Source organism: Babylonia areolata, chromosome 22 (assembly GCF_041734735.1).
Source record: "Babylonia areolata isolate BAREFJ2019XMU chromosome 22, ASM4173473v1, whole genome shotgun sequence".
Taxonomy (NCBI): Eukaryota; Metazoa; Mollusca; class Gastropoda; order Neogastropoda; family Buccinidae; genus Babylonia; species Babylonia areolata.
The window spans coordinates 28,389,308-28,410,815 of record NC_134897.1 but is presented as its reverse complement, the minus strand read 5'-3'; the positions used below and the strand labels follow the sequence as shown (position 1 = coordinate 28,410,815).

At 39.6% G+C, this 21,508-nt stretch overlaps 1 protein-coding gene across 1 annotated transcript; it reads left to right on the top strand.

Annotated features, from left to right (window-relative positions):
* The first annotated feature begins 5,296 nt into the window (after positions 1–5,296).
* Positions 5,297–15,200, top strand: LOC143297369 (putative SERF-like protein). Its single transcript, XM_076609677.1, has 3 exons — positions 5,297–5,440; positions 10,086–10,209; positions 13,324–15,200. Exons 1-3 carry the CDS (start codon positions 5,434–5,436, stop codon positions 13,403–13,405), a joined length of 213 nt encoding a protein of 70 aa, XP_076465792.1. The 5' UTR covers positions 5,297–5,433; the 3' UTR covers positions 13,406–15,200.
* The last annotated feature ends 6,308 nt before the right edge of the window (positions 15,201–21,508 follow it).

Sequence of the window (21,508 nt, the reverse complement as noted above, 5' to 3'; positions counted from 1 at the left end):
GACAGTCTAGCTGGGCCTCGGAATGCACCAAGTGTCTCAAAATGTTCCATAAGTTTTCTCTTTGAATGCTGTAAATATCCAGCGGGAGGTCTGATTTACTCATGGGACTGAGGTGCTGAAATCTGTATTCCCAGGTAGGGATTTTGATCCACATGTAGGACGAGTGGTGTTTGGTCAGTTGAGAGAACATAACATTTTTTGGCATTAAAGCTCATTTCCCATTTTCCAGCCCATTCTTCGAACATGGCAAGGTCTTCTTAGAGTGAGATGTGGTCCTGGAACTGGTGTATTTATCGGTACAGTAGGCAATCCGGCGTCGGCAAACAGTCGTACCTTGGAATTTTTGCTCACAACCTCGGGCAAGTCATTTATATGACACAGGAAAAGTAGGGGCCCGAGAACTGTGCCTTGGGGTACTCCAGATTCGACTGCGAGGTTTCTCCTTCCAGGACCACTCTGGTTGTTCTCTTTGTGAGGAAGCTTGAGTTCCACCTACTGACTGGGCCTGTGATTCCATAATGCTGCAGTTTGTGGAGGAGCTTGTCATGGGACATAGTGTCAAAGGCCCTGCTGGAGTCCATGATCACACATCTGTTTGGATTCCTTCATCATTTGACCCGAAGACTGAGGTCGTGCATTGTTGTGAGAAGCTGAGTCTCGCAAGAAAATCCTTTCTTTAAGCCATGATTTCTGTCAGTGAGGATTTCATGTTTATCCAGATGTTCACGGACATGGCTGAATGACATGCTCTAATATCTTACACGCGACGGATGTAAGTGACACTGGGCAGTAGTTTTCAGGCCTGTTTTGGTCTCCAGTTTCTGAAACACACAGCTTACGTTTACGGTCAACCAGTCTGCTGGAAGTTGACCAGTGTCCAGTGAGCGGTTGTAGATGCAGGTCAGGGGTGCCGCGAGGATGTCAGCGCAGTTCTTTAGTACTCTGCTGGGAACTCCGTCTGGGCCACTAGCTTTAGAGGGGTTTAGGTTTCGCAACAGCTTGGCTACACTTTCCCCCCTCTCTGACCGTAAGGTTGTTGCTTTGTGGTCGTTGGGGGCCATTCATTTGTGGTGGTGGGGAGCCATCACTTTTGGTGAAGACAGAGCAGAATTGCCTAAGGAGAATCTTGGCCTTAGTTGTGCTGTCACTGACCAGGTTGGTTCCTTCTTTTAGCGGGGCCAGGCCGATGTTATCCTGTCTTCCGGCTTTGACGTATCTACAGAAGAGTTTGCTATTATTCTCCTTCAGTTCAGTCTCAATGATGTCGTTGATATAGTTTTGTTCTGCTTTCCTCATGGCTCTCCTTCATTCGTTTTGGAAGAGTTCATATTTGCTGGTTTTCTTTGCCTTTTTGTGAAGTCTAATCTTGCGCCTCTGGAGTTTCTTTATGTCTCTGGTCATCCACGGGAGACCATCACTGTTGTGTCTTATAATTGATCATTGGGACATGTTATCCGGGCTACGGCAGAAAGTATAGCCTCCTTGAATGTTTCCCGCAGGCTGTTTACATGAGCTCCTTTTTTCATTGTGTTGACCTTTTCTTTGACCCCACTGAGGTCTTTACTAATCTCGTCCCAATTTGCTCTGGAGAAGAGGTCCCAACCACAGCATCATGATCGGAGCACACAGCATGGATCTGAGCAAAATATGAGGTCAAGCGTGTTTCCTAGCCTTGTGGGTTGGTTGTGGATTTGCGTCAGCTGGGTGTTGATGGTTATGTCCACCAGTTCTTCCTGTAGAGCTCGGTCTGGCGCTCCAGCGGGTACCGTGCAGTTCTCCCAGTTGACATCAGGGCAGTTGAAGTCCCATGCTAGGATGACCTGTCCACCGCGCTTGTTCTTGCTGATCTTGGTCAGAATTTGGTCAGGTCAGTTGTTCAAGGTCTGAGTGTGATATGCGGTCCAGCATATAGAAACAGCCCATGAGGATATCTCGGTTTTCTTTTAGCTGAATCTTAGCCCATATCGTCTCACAACTGCCTTCCAACTTCGTGTCATCAGCTGATACCAATCAGTGACTTGTGGACTAGAATGAATGCACCTCCTCCAAGGGTCCCGCGACCCTTCCTATAAATTTCATATGTTTTAGGGAACACCTCTGCTAACAGAATGTTATCTTGTAACCAGGATTTTATGCCACAGACTGTGTCCAGTTTAACATAGTCAAGCAGTGCGGCAAACTCAGCTCCTTTGTTAACAATTCTTTGGAAGTTTTTGTTCAGGAGCCTGAGATTTTGTTTCCTTGTAAGTGTACATGTTTGTGCCGCTACTGTCATTTCTTGATGATGCTCTTTACTGACTTCTTCTCTCTTTGTTTTCATCATCATCATGTGATTGGTGTGTCGACCTGCAGGAATGTGAACTATGTTTTGAGCTGTGATGACTAGTCTCTTTGGGGCTGCTTTTAACTGTAGGACTGAAGCTCTGGCCTGAGTGGAATGAGTCAATACTACTATCCAAGTCCATCAAAGGGAAATAGTTGTCAGAAGTATGACTATCGTCCAAAAAGCAGCTCTGGAATGTGAAAGACCCACAGTTCATGCTGTCGCATTTAAAACACTTCCATGAAACATTAGTTCTGGCTGGCAAGGTGGGGTCAGCATTACAAAACTTCAGACATTCCCAGTGGTACCACGCACCACAGTTATCACATTCAATTGCTGATGTTTTAACTCACTCAGTACGGCCAGTCCTCTCTTCTCCTCTACACAGACCCCTCGGATGTCCAGTGGGTGTCTCTATGACCCAACCTTCAGCTTCCGTCGTCAGAATTGTGGTATTTTTTGTCAACATTCACCTCTTCAGTGTAAGAGCCTTCCGCTGGTAATATTTTGATGGTTGCAATTGGGGTGAAACGCTGTTAACGTCGTTTCTTTCGCCGTTCGTATGGAGAGAGTTAACATTAATTTTGTTGACACATTCCACATGCATAGAAATCCTTATAGTTTGGTCCTGGGTTTTGTGAGGCATCATTTGACAAAAGAATAGTCAAAAGAATCAGTGCACTGACCTGTGTTTCCTGCAAACTTTCCTTCAGGGCTTTCCTTAAGCCCATCGCACACAGGGCGTCAAGCAGCAAGTTTCACGCAACAAGCAGCAAGTTTTGCGCAGTAACCAGTGTGTGAGGTTTTCAGGCAGCAAGAGTCGCGCGCGCAGCAAGATCGCCGTCGCCGCGCGTCGTGTTTCTTCAGTAGAATTTGTCCTATTCCCCCGTGACAAAAGTGACAGACGTGCGTGGAGCAACCAATCACAAGACCCGCTCGTTTCACGTGAGACATCGTTTGGAATCTATTTCAGCAAGTTTCAGCACATGAATTTCCAAATATGGAGCGTGATGCGTGATTCCTGGGGAGTTTGTTGCACAACAAATGTAGCGAGGTATCAAAAACTGATGCATGGCCAATGCTGACGCCCCGTGGGTGACGGGCCTTATGTTATCTCGTGAAACAATTAAGTGGGCCTGGTATTTTCCAGCTGGGTGAGTCTGCATTTGGGGTGTTGATACCACAGCAGAAGATGAACAGAAGTAGCAGAGAAATGGTCAGCTTTGGAGTCATGATCTTAGTCAACTCTTCACTGTTTGCAAGACACCTAGATTTTGGTCGGACACAGGCTTGTTTTGTAGTTCATAGCAGACGACAGATGTTTGATGTGTGTTTGACGAAGTCTTTCGATCCATTCAATAAGATGTAGAAAAGTGAATAGTTGCTTCTACCAGTAGGAGATTTAGATCAAGATCTTGTTTTGGATGTTGAATGTTTTGCTAAATTTACGTTTAACGGATTTTTTCACAGTTGAGAGACACCAACTGACGAAGTGACGAACCTTGTTTTGAGTGAACACTATGAACCGAAATGAAAAGTGGGCAATTTTCCGCTAAAATGACAAAGACACACAAACCATTTCACAGAATTCCGAACCCCTGCCTAAAAAGATGAAGACTGCGCCCACACTGATTGGAAGTCAGAGCTAATTTCTTCCTAATTTCCTAATGATCGTTTTTGTTTACCAGTTTCAAAAACATGACTTCCGGTTTGTGCATGCACTACCAATCAATGTTAATTGCTCAGTTAATTGTTCTTCAGCCATTTTTGAGTTGGCTTTCTAGACGGGCAGCTGTCAGTGTTCTTGGATGGTGTTCCTGTTGAAATCCTTGATAGAAACTGAGAGTATTGGAACTCCCCCCCCCCCCTCCCCCACCCCCATTTGCTCAGTACAGCATAATATCTCAATCAGGCTTATCTTACATAATGCAGTCGTCGGTGGTAAATTTTCCCTCGTCTGTTAAAAAACCCAGCATTATAGTCTTTGCTTTCCTTTCCCGTCTGTTTCTGCTTTCACTGAGGAGCTCTATCTCTACACCTGGCTGGGCTCGGCTGACCCCACCAGCTCCTCACTGGTGCTTTATTGTTTATTGCTCTTCATGACGGCTTTAAGAGTGGTTTGAATTTCTCTGACTGAAATTAAGGTAGATCTGTGTTGATGCCGACATCTTGATACTCTGCTTTGATGTTCGCCAATTTGCTCAATTCTGACAGGTTCAGATTGTCTTGAAAATGTCACAAGTTCCTCATTTCCGTATACTGGCTTAAGACCCCCTCTTTCACTGGTGATTGGTCATTGCTGCCGCCCTCTACCCCCACCCTCCGGTTCCCCACCCCCGTCCTCCTCTCCCTAATTCCATATAGTGTTTTCAGACTGATTTCAGTTGCTCCAGGCATCGTAGGTCTTCTGGCCCCGAGACACTCAAGCCCAAAACCACGCAAAAGCGGTGATGATGATCTCGGAGGTTCTCAGGTCAACAATTTACAGAACGAAATGCTGCTGCATGTCCGAATCCTCTTCTAAGCCGCCTGTGTACGCACACAGCAGTCCGGTCGGCCGAAAAACGTATGTCAAAGACATAATCCAAATCAGAGTTAAAATAAACAAAAACAAAAACCAACCAACCAACCAAACAAAAAAACAAAAACAAACCAAACCAAACCAAAACCAAAACAAAACAAAACAAATCTGGCATGCACTGAAAACTGAAACTGAATCATCGGCAAATCAATATTCGTTGCATAATAAATATCTTCTTTGTTTGTTGGCTGCAACTCCCAAGTTCACTCGTATGTAGACGAGTGGGCTTTTATGTGTATGACCGTTTCTATCCCGCCATGTAGGCAGCCACACTCCGTTTTCGGGGGTGTTGTATAATATGAATAAAAAGGAGAGCTCCCTTTAATGGTTACCACTTTCGTTGGTTTAGGACTGCTTTTGATCAATTTCGGTACATAGTTATATTTAGTGACGTCAGCTCGCAAAGTCTGATGGTTCGGCAGTCCCGTCTGGCTGTGTTGGAATACTGCAAGTGTATGGTGTTTTGTGACGACTGAATATCGGCTTCTGCCTTTGTGTCAGCTTTGGTTTTGATTCTCCCATTTTAAACATGACTCGTAAGTTTACTTTTAAGTTGTTGTTAACATTATAGAAATCAACGTAAGTCTAATCTAGTGCATAGCGAGTCGAGCTGATAGAGCGATGGGCATGCGACGTTCCGTCACAAGCCTGTATTTTGGTATCAGTTCACTCGGCCATGTTGCCTTGCTTATTGAGTTGGCGTCTTGCTACACTGTGTTGAAATCCGCATTGTCAGCGTGAGCGGTGAAGTATCTTTTATAAAGAGTTGAACACATTTAATGTATTTATGCACATCTGTTTTGAAACTTAGTCAAGATTTTAATTTTCATTCAACATCGACTGATCGAGCTCCCGTTTTCCTCACAACTGACATATCAATTATCATATCATATCAGTATAGATGATATTTATATAGCCCTCAATCTTGTGCAGAGATAAATCGAAACGCTTTCGCACCAGTTATTCAAACGCATGCATAACTCTAAAACTGGAAAAACTGAAGACAAGGAAGAGGCAGGGAAGGGAGGCTATTTTGGGAAGAGGTGGGTTTTAAGGCCAGACTTGGAAGAGGTGAGTGTGGAGACCTGATGAAGTGAAAGAGGATGTTCATTCCAATTACAAGGTCCACAGACAGAGAAAGAGCGGTGGCCAACAGTCAAGTGTTTGAATCTGGGTATGCATAAACAGAGTGGATTCAAAGCCGATCATAGAGAGTGAGATGGAGTGTAGAGGTGAAGGCAGCCACAGAGATAGCAAGGGGCAGATTGGTGAATACATTTATAACATAGAGTGCTGATCTTGTACTTTATTCTATGTGAGACAGGGAGCCAGTGGAGATGTTGCAATAGAGGAGTGATGTGCTCAGATCTTTTCTATCTGAGGACGAGTCGGGCAGCAGAGTTTTGAATGCACTGAAGGGAGTGAATGGATGAAGCAGGCAAACCAGACAGTAGAGAGTTATAGTTGTCAAGGTGAGAGATAATGAGAAAAACAACAAGTCTAGATGTTGCGTTAGTTGACAGATATTTCCGGATGGAACTGATTTGCCGCAATTGACAGTAGCAGGATTGACATGTCTGACTGATACATTTTTTGCATGGACAGTGTGTTGTCAAGGACAATACCGAGATTCCTGACTGAACTGGAAAGAGGGATGGATATACTGTCAAGTTTGATTGAGTCAGTTTTGATGGGAGACAGTTTTTGTTTAGTTCCTATGATCATTGCTTCAGTTTTGTCCGCATTCAATTGTAACTTATTTAGAGTCATCCAGTTTTGTATGTCCAGGAAGCAGTTGGATGTTTCTTGCAAGAGCGACAACAATTTTTCAGGGGTATCACTCTTCTGGAGTTTGAGTGTCATCAGCATAAGAATGATGACTGACATTATGGCGGTTGATAATTTCAGCTTGAGGAGCAGTGTACAGTGTGAAGAGCACTGGGCCTAAAACAGATCCCAGTGGGATTTCCATGTTCGATTTTAACAGGTTCAGATTGGAAATGATCAGCAATGACAGACTGGAATCGATCAGTGAGATAAGATTTGAACCAGTTTAGAACAGTGCCGTTGATACCAAATGTAAAATGAAGACAGGAAAGAAGGAATGAATGGTCTATCTTGTCAGAGGCGGCTGACAAGTCGAGAAGAGTGAGAAGGGAAATTTTTCCTGAGTCAGACGCTAGCAGTAGATTATTCAGGATGTGGAGGAGAGTGGTTTCAGTGCTGTGGTCAGCGTGATAGGCAGACTGAAATGGGTGGATGAGGTTGCTGAAACAAAGGTGCTTGTTGAGCTGCTTCAAGACAGCATTTTCAAGGAGTTTGGACATGAATGGAAGATTAGAAACTGGTCGATAGTTTTTCGAAATGTTTGTGTCAAGGTTGGGTTTCTTCAGAAGAGGCTGGACAGTTGCAATTTTGAAAGTGGATGGAGATGTTCCACTGAGAATGGATGAATTGACAGTATTGGTGATTGAGGGGAGAAGCTGTGAGACACTCTGGGAAAAGACCGAGGCTGGTATAGGATCAAGTTCACAGGATTTTATTGTCATTTCTTTCAGGATTTCATGTACTTCTGTTTCAGTCTATGGATTAAAGGAGTGGAGAGGAGTGCCGTTGAATTGAGCAGGCTGGAAAGACATTTGGTCTAAGATGGTACAAATATTTTGGACTTTGTCGAAAAAGAAAGAGAAGACATTGGGGAGGTCAGGTAAAATGTAGGCAGAAGGAAGAGGAATCTTTTTTTGCAGTACTGAGATCTGACATGATAGAGTAAAGAGATTTGGTGGATGTTGTACCGAGAACTTGAGAAGAAAAGAAGTTTGTTTTTGCTGATGAGATCATATGTTTGATTTTATTCATTTGTTTTCAGAATATTTGATTGTGGACTTTCAGTTTTGTTGATCGCCATCGTCTTTCCAATTGGTGATGTTTGCGTTTTGCAAGTCAAATGTCTTGTGTGTGCCATGAGGCGGAAGGTCTATCTGGGAGCATGCAGGTAGTGGCGGGTGCATGCTCATCCAACAGTTGAGAGAGGACAGTGTTGTAATGTGCAGAGACGTCGGTATGGGAAGAAATTTTGGAAAGGCGTTCAGCAGCTTGAGAAGAAAAAGTGTTAATGTTGATGGATTTCAGGTTGCGACGAGTAACAGATTTTTTGGTTCTGGTAGGTTTTGAAATATTAAGTGAGAATATGACAGCAGAATGGTTGGAAAAAGTTTGTCAGTTACAGTCACTGATGCAGTCATGGCGTCAGAGTCACGTATGGCCAGATCTGTTATGGCCAGATCTGTGTGTTGGTTCTGTAACGAGCTGAGATAGAGAATGATTGGACAGAGATAGACACAGGAGTTTGGCATCAGTGGAAGTTTGTCGAAATGAAAATTGAAATCTCTGAGGACGAAGGTTGTAGTAATGAAGCAGTGTTTGGAACTCATTGTGAAACAGAGAAGACGTTAAGTTGTTTTTATGACTAGGAGGAGGATGATAGAGACAACAGAAGATGATTGAGTGACTGAATTAATAGGAATGGCCTCTGTAACAGTGTTCTCATTCAATGTAAACAAAGAATGTATCATTCTACTGTCATTTCATCCATGAGTCATTTTATAAATCTCATCTATTACTGTTAGATCACCACATAGTCTTCTATACTCTTAAACTAGGTAACTGGAGTGTTATCCTTCATCAACGTGCACCTGGAAGATGGAGAAAAACAAACGATCTGCTCGTTCAGTGACATTTTTTCACCCCATATCTACACCACCCTTTGGAATCTGGAATCTGGAACGATACGTTGCAGGAACCTTTGCAGCTTATCAGTCTGTATTAAACCTTAATGAAAAATTTGATGAAATGTATTTAAATTGTGTGATTACGTTAAGTTCGGTTTGGATTTGAGCAACTTACAGTTACAGTGACATCTTGTGCACGCTTTTCACTTTCGAAGTAGCTGGGCGTCTATCCTCGATTTACATGAAGCTTGGGGCTATGCGGAGATCCCGACGAAAATGTCATTAAACAACATTGGTGATCATTGCATACGATAATTTTTGTGGGAGTTTGTCATTAAATAATAAGATACTTAAATAGTGGGAGTTCGTTGGTAATTTTGGTGGGAGATTCAGCAAATATTGAGTGTTGAGGGTCACGTGACCCATCTGCGGATCAAGAGTTCCTGGTTGGACTTTTCTGTATGCGGTTCTATCAGCCATGATAGTGAAAAGTTAGTGCAGGACTGCTAGCAGCGAAAGCAAACTCAAGAATCAAGAAAGGTCCGCATAGACTTTCATTGACCAAGAACAACAGCAGCAACAAACAAAACAAAACAAAAACACACACAAACAAAAAACAGCAATAAACAGAACTAATTGAAGACTTAGGCAGTGTCAGTGATTAGTAGGTTATTATAAGAAAATTTGTGCCTTTTTCTGAGTTTAAAAAAAAAAAAAAAAAAAAAAAAAAGTCTGATAAAAGATGCTGTATACAAAGCTGAAACCTCACACTCACAGGTGGGGAATTTTGAACAGACTGCAGTTCTGGCAGATGCAAAATGTGTGAAAGGGTTTAACTAATTGTTTAAAGTTTGTTGTTTTGCTGTTTGGGCTGTACGAGCAGGGTTCGTACAGAGTTTGGAAGTCTGGAAAAATGAGAACTGTTTCCAGGTCTGGAAAGGCCTTTGAAAAATATGTTTTGCCCTTAACTAAAGTGTTTGGACGTTTCGAAATTTTAATAAAACCCTTGACCAGCTCCATTTATTAAAGAGCTTTAAAAAGCAAAAAAAACTTTTTAGAAATAAAAGATTGTGGAAATTGAACATGATTTTATATTAGGATATCTCCTTATCTGCTTCTCTTTTGTTAGCAGTATTGCAGATTTTTATTTTTTTTTTTTTGATTGTCTTCTTTGTCTTTAGTTTGAATAATTTTCAGTCATATCGTTGATCTGGAAAAGGTATGAACAAAGTTTGGACTTTTGTTTTTCACAGCTGTGGAAACCCTGCACTATGTCACTGAATTTGAAATTCATTAAACTTAGTGGTGAGAATTCAGTAGATAAAACTAACACTGAACAGTAAGACAAGAGTGACAAAATAATTGCTGCTTAGTAAAGATGAGTCAGAGAGAAACAACCCATCACACCTGTTGCCTTTCATCTAAAAATTGCTATTTCATATGTTGGTAGGTGGCAACCAGAGAGAGAAGGCCCGGGAGAAGGCCATGAAGAAGAAGTCGGAGACTGACAAAAAAAAGGATTCCTCGAAGAAAGGAGGGAATGCAGGAAAGACCCTCGAGGAACGGCGTGAGAGGTGGGTTGTTCTATAGATTTTCAGGGTTGCAGGTAGATAATGATAATAGTAAAGGATGATAATTTTTGTAAGCACTGTATTGATAGGATTTGTTTGCCATTGTGTTTGTCCTTCAACTCTTTGTCAGTTTTTTTGTTGTTGTAATGCCTGTTAGTTGCTTCATTTCTATGAATTCACAATTTTGATTTTATAAATCCCTTCGAAAGTGTTGTGCTGCAGTGTGGCGCAAAATATGCTACACAGGTTTGAAATAGAAATGGGTGAAAAACACCCAAAAAACTACCCTGATCTCTTGGTTCGATTAGTTCCTGCAGGTTGATGCTGGTAATTAGCTTTATCACAGCAGTTCAGCCAACTCAGCTTAGCAAATGAGAGGCAGTACTATCAAATGTATAAAGACAAACAAAGGATGCACAGCTTCTGTCTTGCTCGTTACAAGGGAAGTGCAGAGTGTTTACAGCTGAAGTGAGCAATGGTCATTTTGTCTTAAGGGACTCCCGGAGTTTATGTGTGTGTGTAGTTTTAAAAGCTTAAAAAATCCCAGTTTTATTCCAAATCCAGCCATTTCCTTTCACACTGACTAATTACAGTACTTTTGTCATGCGCAATGCTTTGTTTGAGCTGACTGAAAAAAGAAGTTCAATTTGTTTTTGAGGAACAGTCCATTTTTGAGCTGTTGCTGTTGATGTGTTGTAATGATATTGATAATGATGTTTAAGAATGTACATTTATATACTAAGATGCAGATTCAGCATTCAGTTCTAAACATTGCCTTTATTGGGGCCTTTGGATTAAAAAAAGAATCATTTTAACTTTTTGTGCTGAGTATCAAGATGCATATGTGCCATGTTTGAAAATTGTTAACCCTGTTAAAAAAAAAGAAAAAGAAAAAAAATGTGAGCCTTGTCTGTTGTCTAAATGGGCAATTACTGGTTTGCATGTACTCATAATTTATACTGCTAACACAGTGTATATATATAGATTTATAAAGTTCTGTGAAAAGTGTATTCATTGTTCTAACTGTCAGTGTACTGTAGTGTATATCGACTGCTACCTCTGCTCCCCCAAACCCATTGTTCACAGATATATTGAGGATAGATTTATATATATAGTTGGAAAGATGTTTGGATGGTGAGAGAGTCAGCCAGTCTGGGGGCACTGAGTCAGTGAGTGTATTTGGATTTGTTTTGAAGAATGATGTATGTGTGGACTGTAGCGTAATGAAAGTGTTTTCGTTAATATATGTTTTCGTGTGTGTATTTTATTTACCAATGATTTGAACTAATTGAAGTAACTTTTTCAAAAGACAGGTGAAACCATACATTTTTTTCTATCTTAATGAATCAGTTTTCTTTTGTAGTATTCCTTTATTCATTTGTTTATTTTTGTATAGTACCGGTATTCATTTTATTTATCTTACTTTTTTTTTTGTTGGATGGGGAAGAAGGAGGAAGGGGTTGGGGTGGTTTGCTTGAGGATTAGAGATTCAGATTGGTTGGTTTCAGGTGACCAGGGTGACTGTTTCCGTTATACTAACTTTGTGGAGAGAAGTAATGTTTTTACAGATACTTCATCAGTTGAAGTTATAACATCTTTTCCCCTCCTCTAATCACTAATGGAAACGATTTAAAATCTGCTTCCCCTTCCAACCTCTCCTTCACCACCCCTCCACCCCTCTCCCAACCCCCCCCCCCCCCCCCCTTACATTTTATTTTTTATTTTTATTTTTTTCAAAGGTAGCTAAATGCAGAGTCAGTCGGAGAAAATCTCCAACTCTCCAGAAAACATACACTCTAAACAGGAAACAGTAAGTTCCTACACCTAAAGCTGTAAAAATCTGGAACAATGGAAGTGTGAAATAAAAGAAAACAAATTAGATATTAGAATGTAATATTTATCTTGAAAACAGCAGAAAGGTCCTATGGATGTAAAATGTAAAAATCTGAAAGTGTGAAAAAAACAACAACAATAAGCAAGGTATGTATTACTATTAGTATATTACTACTAGTACTAGAATGTTAAAAAAAAAAAAAAAAAAAAAAAAAAGTCTGGAATTTAGAAAGGCATTGGTTGCTTTAACAGGAGTGCCACATCTGGTGCACCAAAAGTCAGATCACAGCTTGAATGTCACACACTTCTTTATATGAGGTGATCACATTCTATGTATAAGAGGATTAAAGTGTGGATTATTTGGCAAGTCAGTCTGCATGAGTTGTTTGGCTGTTCACCATGGGATGTGTAAGTTCAATATATCGACAGTGTTCTCATTTCAGTTTTTTATCCGTAAGTGTTATTTCTGCTCATGTTCTGGTTTTTTGTTGTTGTTTGGTTTTTTTTTGTTTTTCTGTTGTTTTTTTGTGTGCTTCTACTGCTTGGTAAAATTGCAGACTATGCATGTCTCACTGAATAAAAAGTAAATTTTAGGTTTCAGAATTTTAGAAGGACGCATGGATTTTTATGCAGGCTGTTTCCTTTAGCTGTGGCTGTCTGCTGAATCAGGCCCCTCACATTGAGCTTCTGGGGGTTATGTGTGGCCTCCAGTCTTTTCCGCTAATTAGTATTCTATAATTCACTCTTCTTTTCATAATCAGATGATGTATATCACATGCCTGTATCGAGAGGAATGAGTGAGCTAGTGAAGGACGGATGCACTTGAAATAAAAAGTTAAATGTTGTTTCGTATTTTTTGTAGGGGTGTTACTGTGTGTGATGTTGTCTTTCATGACAGGTTACAACAGAATTAGATGTCCTTTGGAGTTGAAATGAAGATGTATTCATGAAATACATTAGAAGATTTGACATAATGACATATAATGTTGAAATTTTGTATTGCATGCAGTGCATTTGATAATTGTGGGTGATAATGTTGACTGAGGAATTGTTTGCCTGCCTGTGGAAAACGTTTTTCTTCTCAGAAGTTGAGAAAGGAGTCTTTTGCAAAGATGGAGAAAAACTGTTTTTCGGTGAGTTTTGTTAGATGGATGTTGGATTTTGGGTGAGAATGTTGTATGAACATCAGGTGAAAGCATTGAGTGATTGACAAGCATATTTTCAGTGTTCAGATGGAGTGAGCGCCTGTGTATTGTTTGGCTGACTGCTGGATGCTTTGTGCAGGGATGCTGCCATCATGCGAGAGAAACAAATGAAGAAGGCGGATGCAGCTTGTGAGGGGGCCACAGGGGGGGCCTCCAAATGACAGGCAGGGGGCCCCTCCCCACCAAACCACCTCCTCCCCTCCTCCTCCTCCCCTTCACATCACCTGTCATTGTCATCATCTGTGTCACCTGTCACCCTTTGCCACTGTGCTCGTCATCTGCTTGAACCGCTGCTTAGCTTTATGCCGCTTGCTCGGCCCAACAGGGTGTGTCCCGTTTTCCACTGCAAGTCATCTGTGACATATTGGCTAACCACAGTACAGTGGACCATGCTGAATGGGTTTGTGTGTTCCTGACCTTAGCTGAGGGGGAGGGCGTCAAGCAGGAGTCAGTTTTCATCAGTGTTTTCTAGAGACTGTAGGAGCCACAAATCTTTTTAAAAATTATTTTTATTTTGTAAACAGTTCTAAGAACTGAAATAATGTTATGGAAACAATGGTCAGAAAATGGATTTATAAACATATCAACACTTTTCCTGGGTCACATGTTGAATCTTTTAGGCTCTGGGGAAAATCAATTGAGGAAAAGTTCTTTTGGGTTGTACTTGTAGTGAGAGCATTTTGGGGTTTTTCGTTTGTTTTTTTAATGGCCAGCATTTAAAACCAATAATGTGTAGCTGCTGATTTTATCTAATTCTTAGTGACCAAAAACTGAAGCATGTGAAACTTGTTTTGCATTTTAAAAGCACTTCCTGTCAGTCTTGTCTTCTGGACGGGACAGTAAGAGCGCAGTGACCCTTTCCCTGTCATTTTCCAAACTTATTCAGTGTTGCGCTGCACTGTGGTGAGACAACAACAAAAAAAACAACAAACAAAAAAAACTGTTTTGGGAACACCTGTAACAATGATTGACATTATGCGTGAGTGCTAGTTCTTTTTATTTTCCTGCTAAAGATGGTCTGCAGACTTTAAAAATTTTTTTTTTTTTTAAAGTCAAAAAGCAAAATGTTTTTGACTTCTTAGAAAGGGTTGAAAGGTATTCAGTGTCTGCTACCACACTGAAAATTGTTTCTGAATGAACAAGTGTTACAGACTACTTAAAGATTGTTGCAGCTGTAAAAGATGTAAAACAGATTCCAAATTCAATACTGTGAAATGCTGAATGCGATCAAGGTTTTAAAGTCCTTTTAATTGTTCTATTCATTTATGGTGATGGGCATCAAAAACGTTGTAGCTCCTCTCTGAAAACTTGTCATTCTCCATTGAAGACTTTGCTCATCCTCTCTCATCTTTAACCACGACTGTCCTGTCACTATCAGTATTGTGTAATTAATGGCCTTCTGTTCAACATGACTTGTGACTCTGAAGAGTCGTTTGTGAAATGAAATGTTCTTCCAGTGTCTACTTTGGAGGTGGTTATACGCTTGCACACATGCATACATACAGGTATATCTTCATATCTTGTTTTTAATTGTCCCTTTCTTTCTCTGTTGTCTCATTTTCCATTTCATCACAGAAGATGCAGCAGGCTTTAAATCTTTAGATGAGATATCTGAAAGATCAAGGCGATTTCTTGGACATCATATTGTGTTGACTGGAAAAGCTATCTGGAAATCTGTACTTGTTGCAGATCCAACAATTGTACAAAAGACTTGTTTAAACTGAACTGACAAAGTTTCCAGAGAATGGTTTCTTTGCTTGTGTGCGTTATCATTTCACTCTCAGATGTGGACTTGAGAAAAGGTCATCATGAAACAAGACTCACCCCTTTTCTAGTCTTGCGTATAGGTTTTAGTGCAAGATAAACCTGAGGGTGAGGTGGTGGATGTTTTATACTTTGCATTCACATTTCTTCCTGCTGCAAGTGAGAATGGAAATAAAGTTTTCTTCAGCAGTTCCTCGATCACTTCAACCGGTTGTCTTGTTTCTGATGTGTGCTTTGGTCTCTTTGTACTTGGGAACAGTGATTTGTTTTGGTAATACTGGAGTTTATGTGTGTGAATTGTATGTATGTGTGTATGCATATTTAAGCATTTGTGCTTGTAGTTGTATGCATATTTAAGCATTTGTGCTGCCCTTCTTACAATAACACACAAAATTTAAATGTTGATTTGTGGGGTATGATTGACCAATGCGCACATGAAAGTACGGAGCTTGTTCAGGAAAGTGCATAATTGATAAATGATGAATTTTGGTAGCATAGTACCAGAGTGGTATATATCCATGATAAATGGTGTAATAAAATGGATTTATTTGCAGGTGTTTTTTTTTTAAGAGACAACCATTGTTTCAAAGCACACAAAAAAAAGAAAGAAAAAAAAAGGATCCAAATGGGAAAAAAGCACACACACACACACAAAAAGCAGCAGTACTTTAGAAATTCATGGCACAGGAATTTTTTTTCAGTTTCATTTGATTTATTTGTTGTTCTGTATTCACTCCTCTTTGAGTTCTACATTTGATTTTTTCTTGAGAACCTGCATTACTTGTTATTCATTCAATGATTCATTAATGATTGGGTTCACATGATCAGTTTCAGTATTATTATTAGTCTGAGTGGACATGTTTAACACATTTGGTTGGTATGAGCTAACTGAAAAGACAGTTACAAGATGGGAGTTAATCAGTTTAATGATGGAAAGCTGGTGAGAAATAGTTAAACATATATATTTAATTTTATATGCAATATAAAAGGGCTGAAAAGGGCTAGAAGGTTTTGTAGAAGATGTTTGATCAGTTTGGTTGGAGGTTTATTTTTTGTCCTTTGGTAAGAAATTGGTAGGGTCAGTGTTAGAGGCATGTCATGGAGCTTGAATTGTGACTGTAACTGAAACTGTTGTGTCACTGAAAGCCTCATCCTAGAGATTTACTGCTGTCCATGTCAAAAATATATTTCCAGTGTCCCTATTCCGTATCGCACCTCAAGACTTTGTCCGCACAGCTACCCAAATTTATGTGGGCAAGTTGTACACCAGTATACTGGACCCACCTTTTACTTTCAAAGGTTGTAGTGTATTACTGCATTAAAAAAGAAAAACACATAAAAGGTAAAGTATGAAACTGTTCCTATACACCAGTCTGTAAGCAGTGAGGCAGCACTTGAAGCAAAATGTAGAATCCGGGTATGAAGAACTACAAGGCTTCAAGCTTCCTCCAAACTAAAGTCCTTTCAGTTCTGTGGATAGATATTTCATCCTTAATAGAGGTTTGACTCACACTCGACGACTTAAAACACCCACACAAACAAAAACTGCATTTGTAAATAGTTTTATTGAAAACCAGAGAGCACAGGAAAGAAAATCTCGATCATCCCATCCTCTAGAAAGCGATCTGTCCTGTGTAAAGCAGCTGACAGAAGTGAACAGACTATATAGTGCAGACAACTCAAACAAGCACAACCAAACAAAAAATTGAAAGCAAGGTTAATTGAAAGGAATTCAGTTTGGATGCTTGGTCCCAAGCGCATGACAAGCCAACACAAGTCTTATTTCCTCAAATTTAAACACAACAAAAACTTATCAGGGCAGTGATTTTCTCCCCCTTGTCATGTCTTCCCTAGTTTTCTAAATGGAAAGAACAGGGGTGGAGATGTATTGTGAACACACCAATGCATTATATATTTTAGTTGCATTATATATTTTAGTTATAGATAAGGGTGCGAATTACCCTCAAGACCTTGCCATCCAGTGCATATAAGAATGGTCTTGTTACACCAAGTGGTCATGGTTTCTGAGCACATCAATGGTTGAGAAATCTATGTTGGAACACTTCATACTGATTATGTTTGTGACCTAACCACCTTCCTCTTCCTTCTAAATGAGTTTCCACCCCCCTCTTCATCCAGTTTAGATTCCAATAGGGTCCATCCATAAAAGCCTTAGATGTAATGGCAGAATATCACATAAACCACATCCTTTCATACCAATTTATTTCGTCTCATGCTTTCTAAAACCACACACACAAGCAAACAAATGAAATAATCCAAGACATAACGAAAGCCCCCAGCCTAAAACTTTTTAGGTAACAATCCTCACAACAGTTTTAGTTCCCCACCTTTTCAAGTATTCTATAGATATACAGAAACTCCATGATGCATTAGTTTCATGAACTTGTTCCAAATTTCAATGCATGAACTTAGAATATTCTAACAAGTCTATGACTTATTATGACTTATGTTTTACAAACTTCTTGAATCACTGAGATTCAACACGCTTAATTAGTATGATAAAGAATTATTCTTAAAAAAACACACACAAAAACAAAAACAAAACCCCAAACAAAAAAAACTTAATCATTTACACATATTTAAAATGTAAACACAACAAAAGAACAAATGACAATGGAACTTAATCTTCACTGGAGCTTATGGAAAAAAAAAAAAAAGAAAAAACCTTTTCAGAGACACAGTCAACAACGTCCTTACCATGATAACTGATATGCTAAGTATTCACAAAGGTAACTTTATAACAGGCATTTTCACAAAAGAGAACTAATTTTTTAATTCAATTTCAAAGCTGACCATCTAATAAATTCCATCAAACATACATATATCCCTATACCCCTATTTATTATATATATATATTTTTTTTTCTTAATTCAGTGTGAACACTTATGCAACTGAACTGAAAACAACACAAAAAGATGAGGAGAACTGCATGCAGATGACCAACAATCTTTGTAATAATCTTCCATTGATTTTTAGATTTTTATGTATGTTTGTAGTTGGGGGTGGGGGAACGAAGTGAATTCAAACAGCATGATAAATGCCCAAATTCACATCACTCCCATAATCACTTCCAATCCAGAACTATATGTCAAACTTTTTATTTCCTTACAAAATTTGGAGCACAAAAACTTTGCATGAAAGCCAAAGTTCATGAGTTGATCACTTAATGTGACTGTAAATCATACTGGGAATGATTCCCAGCTTTAAACACATTAAAAAAAAAAGAAAAAGTTCTGAAATTAAAAAAAACAAACCCAAACAACTCAACTGCACTTTAGAAAACTGTTGCAATGCTGAGCCTTTCCAACAAGGAACTCAAAAACTACTACAGTGAAGAAGCAGAATTGTGGAATCTACAAGACTGACATGGAAGCTCCTGTGCAAACATTCAGACAAGTTAGAGTGCGGGCTGGTTGAGAAGAAACATGTTGCAAAAAGTTTAACTGTTGTCTTTCATGCCATGATACAGTGTCTTATTTTCTTTGATACTGGAAGACCCAACAGTGAGATCAACAGAATGGTACTAATTTATATGTAATACGTTGTGGGAAGAAGGGTTGAGAGCAGTGAAAACACTTGAAACAAATAGAAAAATGAAATGACAATACCTGCAAACTGATTCTCCTCATTCATTGCTGCCATGCGACTCCCCTGTATAACAGGATTTGCATTCAACTTCACACAGCTTCACCTGCACCTAACAAAGCTTGCAACAATGAATAGCTTGAGAAAGAAATTTTGTTTAAACAGACTACAACAGCTAAACAGTACAAAAGTGGGGTCCTTAAAACTGCCTGATAACTTTCTCGGACACGCCATGTTATGAAATCATAGTATACTCTTGTCGCTATTATATATGAGACTTAGGGTTACAAAGTCTAAAGCATTCAGGAGAATTTTGGTCACATACTATACCATGTCAACCTGGTGCAAACTAGGCCTATTGGTTTGCCTAAGTTCGTGGCAAAGACGGCTTTATCAGGCCTGTTGTCTGTTCCGCCAATCAGCGCAGTTCCCTGTCTTTTGCACTGGTTTGTCATTCCTTTGGCCAACAGTTGACAAGTGAGCCAGGTTTTTAGCCTTTTCCCGGTTTTTAAAAGCAGTGTATGCTTCATTCTAACTTTTTCATGGCTTTTAGTACTGATGTTCTATTTGATTTCACTACTAATTTATCTTTGGATCATTACTTTCTCTTTCGGAAAGTGTCTGCTTTACAAAATGTAAGAGCCCATGCTTCAGAGAGAAGGGAAACCAGGGTAATCAGTAATTTCCTGTTTACCCTGGTTTCCCTTCTCTCTGAAGTATGGGCTCTTACATTTTGTAAAGCAGCCACTTACAGAAAAGACTCAACTGTTTGTTTCTTGTGTCTTGGAATTTGAGGCACAGACACTACCTGCACAAAATCTTTTATCTTTCACATGTATAAGATACAAAGCGGAACACTGTATGGTGTGAAAGTGCTGAAAGCTGGAACACAGGCAGGAGTGACTAACTGTTGTGAATGTGTGACAGGAAAGTTCCTCTGAACAGTATCCTGCCTTTTTAACAAAAACATTTCCTGTCAACTGCCTATGCATACAAATAATGCATATGCAAATAATATATCCATCACAACAGCAATAATCATAATGCATAATTTTTTTTTCAAGAACAAAATAATTTTAATAAACATAGTCATTGTGATAGGCCAAGAACACAGATTTACGCATTCATGTTATGGCAGAACTGCTAGACTACATCACTTCAATCGCAAGATCCCCATTATTTTTACATAGCTTACTGAATCTGAAAAAACAACAGAAAACATGTATACACAGCGCAGTTTCATACAATGCGAAAAATATATTTCTCTATTTGCTGAATTTGCAACGCCCATCAAATTCAAGAACAGAAAGAAATCCATCACTTGTTCACAATCAAACAATGAATACATCTTCACAGCAATCAAACCACTGCCTTAACAACTAGCTCATCAACGGATGAATGCAGATGCACAGCAATTGACCAAATGTTTGACCACCCCTCCCGCACCCCCCTCCCCCTGGCACCCGCCCCCCACCCCCAAAAAGACACGGCAACCAACCAACAGTTAACTATGCCTATGGTGACAACAATCAATCACTGACAAAACCTTCACATACAATCAACCATAGAAATTAGCAATTAACTCATGGAAACACATGCAGCAATGAGAAACAACGTTGCACATACAACAATGAGAAACTACGTCAGACGACCATGTATCTACCAACAATCACAACAGCTTGAAAAAAAAAAAAAAAAGGAAATACTTCAGCAAGTGACAAACAGCCAACCAACCAAAGAAAACATCCTTGCAGCCTTTCAACAGCTTGAGCACTAACATGTGAACCAACAAGAACCAAATAACACACACACACAATATGTGAACTAACAGGAATCAAAAGCACACACATACACACACTACACATCAATATGTGAACTAACAAGAACCAAATGAAAAACACACACATACACACTACACAACAAAAGTTGAGCAGTGATTTAACTCACTGCAATCCCTGCCAGCTCAGTTTTCTTTAATCAACAGTGTAACAAGGTGAATGCATGAATGAGTGAATACATCTCAACAAGACCTCTCCATAACAGCAAGCCCTCAGTGAACAATGGAAAAATCAATGGAACTCCCACAACCAAACAACACAGTCTCCTCGGACACTGACGCACCAACGGGTTCTTGCCCCATGCACACACATGTATAGAACAGTTCATTCAAAGCAAGCACACATAAAAACAATTAACAGTAAATAAAATAAAAACAGAAACTTATCATGCTAATGTGAGGGAAATGTAGTGATGAGGGTGGGGGGCATTGCTAATGAAAAGAGTGTAGTGCATACCATCCAGTTTTGTACAGAAGCAATATCCATAAAACTGAACGTGCATGACTTATCATAAATAAAAACTACATGAAGCCAAGCAGCACTGACTGGAGGACAAGACAAGGAAGATGGGTTGGACAGGTTGGCTGATGGTGTGGTTGGATGTTCACAAGAAAGATTCATTTTACACTAGGGTTACATTGTCTGTTCCCAGTATCTGTAAAAGCAATTAAAAAAAGAAAGAAAAAGTGGAGAGGCGGGGAAGTGGGGGGAGAGAGAAGCAAATGGAACATGACTTGACACCACTGTGAAAGGAAAACTCAAGGCGATGAGAGAGAGAAAAACAACAACAACAACTGACAATAGATAGGTTTAAAAAGTAAAATAAAAAATTCAAATTCAGCTGTCAACTGCACTTTGTAGATCATCCACAAAAAAAGCCAAGGAGATTGCTAAAACAAATTTCTTAAAAGGCTATTCAGTATTCATTCAACATTCCTGACTTAACGTAAGGAAAGACTGTCCATCAATTTAGACCTAAAATTTTCCAAAAGAGGAAACTGGGGAAAAAAAACAACATAATAAAAACATAAAATCAGGCAGAAAAAATCCATTAAA